This window comes from Anser brachyrhynchus (assembly GCF_964034855.1).
Source record: "Anser brachyrhynchus genome assembly, chromosome: 17".
In the NCBI taxonomy this organism is placed as follows: domain Eukaryota; kingdom Metazoa; phylum Chordata; class Aves; order Anseriformes; family Anatidae; genus Anser; species Anser brachyrhynchus.
Window position 1 is genome coordinate 5,845,424 of NC_137710.1, and position 8,733 is coordinate 5,854,156.

General features: G+C 43.3%; 1 protein-coding gene across 2 annotated transcripts; it reads left to right on the forward strand.

Annotated features, from left to right (window-relative positions):
• Position 1: 1 nt before the first annotated feature.
• RAN (RAN, member RAS oncogene family) lies at positions 2-7,928 on the forward strand. 2 transcript variants are annotated; one of them, XM_080559674.1, is made up of 8 exons: positions 2-124; positions 1,303-1,394; positions 4,287-4,329; positions 5,164-5,248; positions 5,342-5,467; positions 6,490-6,677; positions 7,220-7,390; positions 7,505-7,928. In XM_080559674.1, exons 3-8 carry the CDS (start codon positions 4,294-4,296, stop codon positions 7,547-7,549), a joined length of 651 nt encoding a protein of 216 aa, XP_080415800.1. In that variant the 5' UTR covers positions 2-124; positions 1,303-1,394; positions 4,287-4,293; the 3' UTR covers positions 7,550-7,928. The 2 variants fall into 2 exon arrangements, with proteins under 2 accessions (XP_080415800.1, XP_080415799.1); XM_080559673.1 differs by lacking the exons at positions 2-124; positions 1,303-1,394 and adding an exon at positions 3,273-3,405.
• Positions 7,929-8,733: the final 805 nt, after the last annotated feature.

Genomic DNA, 8,733 nt, shown 5'->3' on the forward strand with positions numbered 1-8,733 from the left:
CCCTCCTCACGGCCGCCACCACCCGCACCGCTCATGCGCCCCGCAGAGGGAGGGAATGGAGGGGAAAATGGCGCGCGGCCCCGCGCAGGCGTCCTCGCGCTGCTGACGGCGCGGCGGGGCTGAGGTAATCAAAATGGCGGCGGCGCCTCGCGGGGGGGCGGTGGGGATGTGGCTGCGGCGGGCGCTTCGAAGGCTAGGGAGGGGCGTTGGGCCTGCAAGGGAATTCCAATGGGAAGAGTTGGGAAAAGCTGTTATGTGGTTATGTGCTTTTTTTTGTTTTAAATGAATTTAATCCTCTGGTGTGTCATGTGGATAGGCTGCAGTCGGGCTTCTTAAAATTTCATGTTTAGTTACCAAAAGCAGATAGACTGCACTTCCCGCTGTTGCTACTTCTGCAGGCCAGGCCCAGGCATCTCGCTGTCCCTGCAGTTTTAAACCAGAGCTTGGGGTCACCCATGGAACAGCTACGAAGGACCCATATCATGACTGGAAATGTAAAAAAGCAAACTGCACGCTTGGGTCACAAGGCGGCCAGTTGACTTATTTTAACTCTTAGGCTAAAAAGTGTTGAGAAATATTGCATTTTAGTGATATTTAGGTCTCCAGTAGAACACCAAAACCAGTGACTGCAAGGGCTCACAGGTTAAGGAACTCGCCAACGTTCTGAATAGGTGCAATAACAGGCCTTAAAGACCTGAGAGCTTCTAGGAAATAAATCATGGACATCTTATAGAGGGCAGAAAGTCTTCAGTAGTGGTGTGGTTTTGTCCATAGATGCTTGCTATCAAGTACTACTTCAAACTATAATTACCTGTAATTATTAGTGTATACCCATAAGTCTTAGTATCCCGGTTCTAGTGTATATAAACTTTATTTCCAACGTTACATGTTGAGCAGCTGCGGTTTCTAAAAATGTTACTTTTGGATACTGAGCACAATAATCCAATACTATTCATATATTTCATGTATTTAAATAATTTTTTTCCAGTGCTGGATAATTTAAACTTACTGAAGTAGCATTGTAAACTGCTTCAATGACAGTAAATTTTGTTCTCTGAAAAATTTTAGATCTGCATCTGCTCTTCACCATTGACATAGTAAATACTTATTTTCCAACAGTATAGTCTGTTAATGAAACTTGGAGTAAGACATGCTTTTCTATTTTATGTCAGCTTTACACGGTTAAAAAAAAAAGAATAAAAATTGTCTTTCAAATGCATATTTTGATTGAATTTTAATACTGTGTGATCCATGTTACCTATCCATGCTGAAAGTGACTAATTTTGTCTTAAAACCTTTCAGTGTAGTTTCCTGTGTTGCCTTGAACATCAGCGTGCAGACCTCCGTTCCTGCTTGAGCTCATGTTCCAGATACTTTTCTACAACCAGTGGGAGGTATACTTCTCCATTGCTTGCTGGCATATATTGTTGTCTTCTTTTATAGTTGACAAAATGTTTTTTCTTCTTACTGATAAAGCAGTTCTAAAATAGGATACTGTTGGAGCTATTTATCTCCCATAAAGGTACCTTTTGTACCATTCCTCATTTGTCCTTAAATAACTTACTAATAAAGGTTGTCTTTTACTTTATTAAGTAAATCTTTTTATCTGCTTCAGTGAGTTGCTATGTTTGTTCTCAGCTAACCTGAGTCAAATTATAGGAAACGTAAAGATCTTTTAAAGGTAATTATTTTGCTGATTACCTGGTGATATCTTGTGGACACCAATCTCTTAGATAGCGATCTGATGCTGTTGATGAGTGCTCGAAAGTGTTTTTTTTTTAACCTTTGCTGAATGTGGCTATCTGGAGCAGATATTCTGTAGATGCTCTGAACACTTATACATGATAATAAAGCCTAGATCCCAGATAGTAATTTAATGACTTGTATATATTTGACAGAAGCTCAAAACCTACAACAGGGGACTTTTTAGTTAGCCATCTATTTTAATAATTCAAATTAAAGTATCGGATAGTATTACCACTTATGTTTGAAGGGGAAAAAGTAGTTTAGTAATACATTTGTAACACTACTGAGAAGTTTATAAAGTACACTGAATGGTCTATAAACAAAGTTAGAGATTGATTTTTTTCCTGGAAGCGTTTATATTCTTAAAAACTGCCGAACTTCCCTAATGTGGCTTTGTGGGCTCCTATTTATAAACGCCTGCCTATTTGTCAAGAAAAGAGGTGTAATTCACAAGGGTTTTATAAAGATAGAATTGTGCTGGGAAAAAGGTAAGATTAATTATATATTCTGAAAAATATCCTTCCTGACACCTAGAGGTGATGAGCAAATATGCTAAAAAAAAAAGGCAAACACAAACAAGTTGTCCAAAAAGAAAGCAAGTTCAACAAGCCAGTGATTCTTCCAACAAAGACAATCTTATGCAATATTTGTATTGCCATCAAATAAGCAAAACATACAGCAGTGCAACAATTCTTGCAAGTTTCTGTACACATTGCTGCTATACATGTAGAAAATGAGCAAGATACAAACTACATTTGTGTACAAATATTGCCATTAAATATTTTTATATTATTTCAATACAGAGGTATTTAAAGTTCATTGATTCTGAATTATGGATGTACCAACACCTTTTATGCAGACCACATAAAAGTTGCTTAACTATACTAGGGAAAAAATGTGAGAACTAGGGTAACTATAACTATACTAGGGGACAAACTGGGGAATCTGTGAACTCGGGAACTTGGTATGTATAAATCTATACAAAACATCTATTTTATGTTGTTTTAAAGAGTTTTTGAGCAACTTTGTTCTACTCAAGTCTGGACATGAGGGGTGAGAAAGCTATTCTAAATATAGGACTTATAGTACATATTTTATGTTCATTCATGCGCAGTGTAACGAATGCAGATCAGTTTGTATGAAGTGAGAATAATGGTTGTAAGGCATATTTAAGGACAGCCCTTTTGAATACAGTTTTTACCTGAAAGCAATTCGATTAAACCCTCCAACTGAACATCCAAAGCACTTTATTAAACGGTGCCAGTGACACCTTAGTAGTTGCTCCAAGCAACTACGTACACTTTTAAAACTCGGTGTGCACCAAGAACTGGGGCAGCTGACCCCGTTCTCCAGGACACGAACGGGTAAGAGGACCTCGAGGTCTATCCGAGCCCTCCCCATCAACCCTCGGCACCACGGTTCGGGGCCCCCCTCTCACACCGGCGGCCGCGGGGGGCTGCGACCCGCGGGCCGCGGCTCCCTCAGGCGGAGCCGCCGCGCGCCTCCCGCCCGCTGCCCGCCGCACCCCACGTGACGCGCGGTCCCTCCCCCTCCCCGCGGCCGCGCGGCGTCGCTCTCCGGGCATTTGAACCGCGCTTCCGCCATCTTCCCAGCGCCCAGTCACTGCGCGGAGCGGCGCTGAGAGGAGCCTCGCGGAAGGTAACGGGCTCGGCGCGGCCTCCGTTTCAGCCCCCCCGAGGGTGTGAGGGGGGGAGCGGGGCCGCTCGGAGAAGAGAGCGGGGCGAGGTGGGCGCCGTGTGGGAGCGGGGCTGGGGCGCGGCGCGGCTGGGCCTCAGCGGCGCTGGTGCTGTGAGGCCGCCGGCCGCGCGCGGCGCCCCCCTCCCGCCGCTTCTCAGAGCGGGGTGAGGGCCGGCTCCCCTCCGTCCCCGCAGCCAGGGCGGGCGGCATCCGGGTGATAGAACGGAGCGGGGCCTCCGAGGAACGGCCCGCGGGGGAGGGGAGGCGGCGCTGCCCAGTCATGGTGGCGCTGGGCCCGCTGTGAGGGGGGGCGGGTGGGGAGGCGCCGTTTGGGATCCCCCATAGAACCCCCGGGCGGCTCATCCCCGTGTGTGTGTATGGGGGGTGGGTTATAACCGCTTGTGAGCGGCTCGGGGGGGCTTTTTGTGGTGCCGGGCCGAGGGCAGCCCTCCGTGAGGCGGTATTGGGGGGTTAGGGAGGGGTGCAGCTCAGGCTGGGGGAGCCGGCCCGAAAAGCAGAGGGGCGCGGCGGCCGCCGCCGTTACGGGGCGGAGGGGGGGGGTGGGAGGCGCCGCCATTTCCGAGCGCTCCCGCCGCGTGTGGGGAGGGGGGAGGCAGCAATGGACCGGGACTGGGGCCGGGGAGGAGCTGGCGGGGAGAGGGGACCGCGGGGGGAGCGGCGTGGGCCCGACCGCAGCCCCCCGCCGGCCGCTGCCGAGTGGCGCGCAGAGCCACGCGCCTCGGGAGGCGGTTTGGGAACTGAAAAGGGTGCCCAGCCCCTTCCGGCGGGGCCCTGAACCAGCTCGGCGCCTGTGAGCTCACATGCTTCCATTTCCCCTGCAGACCCAGCATGGCCGCCCAAGGAGAGCCCCAAGTGCAGTTTAAGGTAAAGGATCGCGATATTTTCTGTTTTTTGTTCTTTCCCTTCAGTAGAAAAGTAGCAGGAACGACTCTCAAGTACCAGTGTGGATGGTAGGTTTGGGTCTGAAGTGCTGCTCTTCCACTAATAGTGCAACCAGCATTTGATTTGTACCACAGCATTACGTTCTGTTGTCAGTCTAGTGCTGTTTGTAGTTTAATGTAAGTATCGTTTTATAAACAAGAAAAAACAAACATTAAAACTTACTAAAAGATATTCACAGCAGTAAGCAGAATGTGCTTAACATATCATACAACAAGTTAACATATCAAGTTAACAAGTGATTTAACATACCATGTTGTTCTGACTTGGGGGCAGAACATACTTAAGGACAGAGTTTTTCATTTTAACAGCCAGAAGTCTTTAAGACTGCTTCATGGAAGATTGTTACTTGTGTTTCTTCCAATGCTTGGTTAGGATATCCCAACTGCTAGTTGTACAGGTTTTTTTAGTTGTAATATTGTAGTGAGTTTATCCAGTTTGGATGCTTAAATGAGTTTATTTAAATGCTGTCACATTCTGTTTGAATAACCCAAATGTTCTTAATTCAGTTACTTACAGCTTAGTAGAACTACATTTACATCATAGTTTTCAGTTATGGGAGTTACATAAATTTGACTGGAGTTACAGATTGACAGGTTTAATAAATGGGGTCCTAATACAGCGAGTTACTTCATGGGTGATTCCAGTTCTTTGTTCACAGTATTTTGGAAGGCTGAAGTCTCTGTGGTAATTAAAATGGGCAATAAGTGCCTCAAAGTGTGTTGCTTTAACTCTTTTTTTGCTTTAATGTGTTAACAGCTTGTCCTGGTTGGTGATGGTGGCACTGGTAAAACAACATTCGTAAAACGTCATTTGACTGGTGAATTTGAGAAGAAGTATGTAGGTATGTCTGAAGAAACTTTCAATATCTAATATTTTACAGTTAGAAGTACAGTTCACAACTTACTAAGTGGAATGCTCTTTTCTATTCCTATAGCAACGCTGGGTGTTGAAGTTCATCCTCTGGTGTTCCATACTAACAGAGGCCCTATTAAATTTAATGTATGGGACACAGCTGGCCAGGAGAAGTTCGGTGGTCTGCGAGATGGCTATTACATCCAAGGTAAGATGTGTTTATATGTAGGAATACCCTGTAGCTGTCAGAGGTCAAGCCTTCATTCTATTCAATTTGGCCAATCTGAAAGCTTTTGCTTGGCCTTCTAATGTTGAACTGGTTTCTGAGTTTTCAAACTTCTTATACAGATACAGATATTTCCTTTGCTAGGCAACCTGCCATGATGTACGAAGACTTTGTTTCAGTTTGCGACTGCAGGCTGTGGTATTAATGAATGATTGTGCACCCTAAAAGATGCATCTGGCGAAATAAAGCAGTTAAAAAGTGAAAGTCTGCATTTCAGTTAGTAAAACTTGTATCTGTATTAGCATCCTGTGCTGGTGCAAAGACTTGGAATGCACAAACTGTAAAATCTTCAGATATAGTGAAGTTCTACGTATCCTTGACAGAGGCTAGTTGCCTTTAGAAGTAGCGGCAGCCCCTTAGTTTTTCTTTGGCCAAGCTCTATTCTTTGTGTACGTCAGTCAGCTGCATATTTTTTTTAATATCCTGCAAGGGATGATTAGATTCTGACGCTATTGCTTTTCCTTTAGAAATATCAGGATCAAGTCAAGCCCCTGTGTTCTTTGAAAAACTTTTCTGGACAAGGGCATCCTGAGATGTGGACTACAAGCTCTCAACTTATCTGAAAGCCTTGATAGGATGCCTAAGATTAGTTAACTGGGTATTGACTAATTTCTGTCGAATGTTTGGGTAAATTACACTTGATTTTTGTAATCCTATTCTATTTCTATGTCATGCAACAGTAAGGTGTTCAGTAGGACAGTGGAATGAATAAAACTCGCTGGTATTTGGGCATTGAAGATGTAAGATGACAGGGTCATGGGCTCAGGTCTGCAGACTCTAGTGCATTGAACTTGTTAACAGTGTACTCTCAGAACTGTGAGGAAAAAGCTAATGCAGGCACCCTTAATGTAAGATTTTTATGGGTACTTTTTCTCAGTCTGGTTTATAAGAAAATTAAGCACTTACTCTTCTGATGTAGTAACTCCTGACTTCTTTCATTACAGCCCAGTGTGCCATCATAATGTTTGATGTAACATCAAGAGTTACTTACAAGAATGTACCTAACTGGCACAGAGACCTGGTACGGGTATGTGAAAACATCCCTATAGTGCTCTGTGGCAACAAAGTGGATATTAAGGACAGAAAAGTCAAGGCAAAATCCATTGTCTTCCACAGGAAGAAGAATCTCCAGGTATGATGTCATGAGTTTGTAGGAATCTAGATTTACTAAGTCGTATCAGCTGCATTTGGGTGGTCTGCCTTTCTCACTACAGGCTATAATATTTCAACTTACATCCCATTGGCTACTTGAACCTAACTTCAGGGAAGGGGAAAGTGATGATCTTGTTAAAAGATGATCATCATCACTGGTATTGAGCAGAAGCTGTAAGTTCTGTTGTATACATTTGGCTTTTACTGCTCTGAATCTCATCGTGATGCAGAAGTAAGATAGTTTAAAGTAGACCAAGTCATAAGAGGTACCACTGCCTCCTGAAAGTTGCACTTTTGATCAGATTGTGTTTTGTAAAAGTACAAATTTCTGACTATTTGCATGAAATGGTACATCTCTAGACACTTGAATCATAACTACTTCTGAGAGCAGAAGCAGAAGTCACAGAGTCAAAAAGAATACAATGATAAAAATAGAGTAAATTGTGCTGGTTAATCTTGGTATGTTCTGAATATCAGTGTTAAGTATGTCTTATGTACAAAATATACTTTTTTTTTTGTCAGTATTATGACATTTCAGCTAAGAGTAACTACAACTTTGAGAAGCCTTTCCTCTGGCTTGCTAGGAAGCTAATTGGAGATCCCAACTTGGAGTTTGTTGCCATGCCTGCTCTTGCGCCACCTGAAGTTGTTATGGACCCAGCACTGGCAGCACAGTATGAGCAAGACTTACAGGTAACTGAGGAAGGGGCAAAGGTCAAATGATTGCCTCATGAGTAGTATCTGGACTCCTGGGAGTAACTGGAAAAAAACAAAACAGTTCCTAAGTATAACTTCTCTCTTTTCCAGATTGCTCAAACCACTGCACTGCCAGATGAAGATGATGACCTGTGAGGGATGAAGCTGGAGCCCAGCGTCAGAAGTCTAGTTTTATAGGCAACTGTCCTGTGATGTCAGTGGTGCAGCGTGTTTGCCACTTTATTATCTAGCTGAGCAGAACATGTGCTTAATCTTTGGGATGCTGAAAGAGATGAATGGGCTTCGGAGTGAATGTGGCAGTTTAAAAAACAAACAAAACAACAAAACAAAACCAAAACTTCATATTTTGGACCTGCATATTTAGCTGTTTTTTGGACTGCAATTACTTCCCCTTTTGAGTTTCAAATATAAGACTACTGCAGTCACACAGAGTGTTAAGTGGTAAATCTTGTTTCTGTCATTCCCATTCTTTTTTTTTGTTTAGATAATAAAGTTGTATTTCAAATATCTCTAAGCAAGTGAATTCTCATGCATTGTTAGAAAACTCTTGAAGTGTCTTCTGTTCTTCAGTTAAGGCTAATCCTTGCTTGCCTGCTGCACTTCTTACTCTATTTCCTTTCTCTTCATGTTATGCTCCTGTTACTAAATCAAAGCTAACAGTTATAACCTTCCATTGATTTCCTTATGCATATAATTAAAGCATCTGAGCAAAGCTGAACTAACTGCCAGGTAAAACTAAAGCAGTGAACACTTGAGTGGTAAGTGGCAAGATCAGCAGATAAGCATAAATTGACACACGTGAGTGGGAACGTTTGGGCTGCAGGGTGACCTGGGAGTGAAGCATAGTTCAGTTTGCATATGCTACTTTTGGACATGGTCTCTCAACTTTATAACTTCCAACTGTATGTTTTCCAACATGACTTCATGGAGCTCTGTGTTTTTTTAGTAGCCAGTAACAAATGGCAGCTAGGTTTGTTAGGTGACTAAAAGCTGTATCTTTGCATGGAACATCATTCAGTAGAGCTGTAGTTGATTAAACTCTCTAAGCATCGTAAAACTCACTAACTAGAAAACAGCTGTAGATGAGCTAAAAAGCTCTTGGCTACAGAAAAGCATATTAACTAAAGCCACATATATATAAATATCTAGACTTTACTGTAACTGCACCAAGTTCTTAATTTGAAACTCTAGCTTATTACAGCACAACTGGTGGAAAATGTCTACTTTTAACACTATCTTGTAGAAATTAATCTTGGTCAATATTAGTACTGCTAGTAAACAAAACTAAGTTTAAGATACCATTTTTCAGTAGTGTTTGA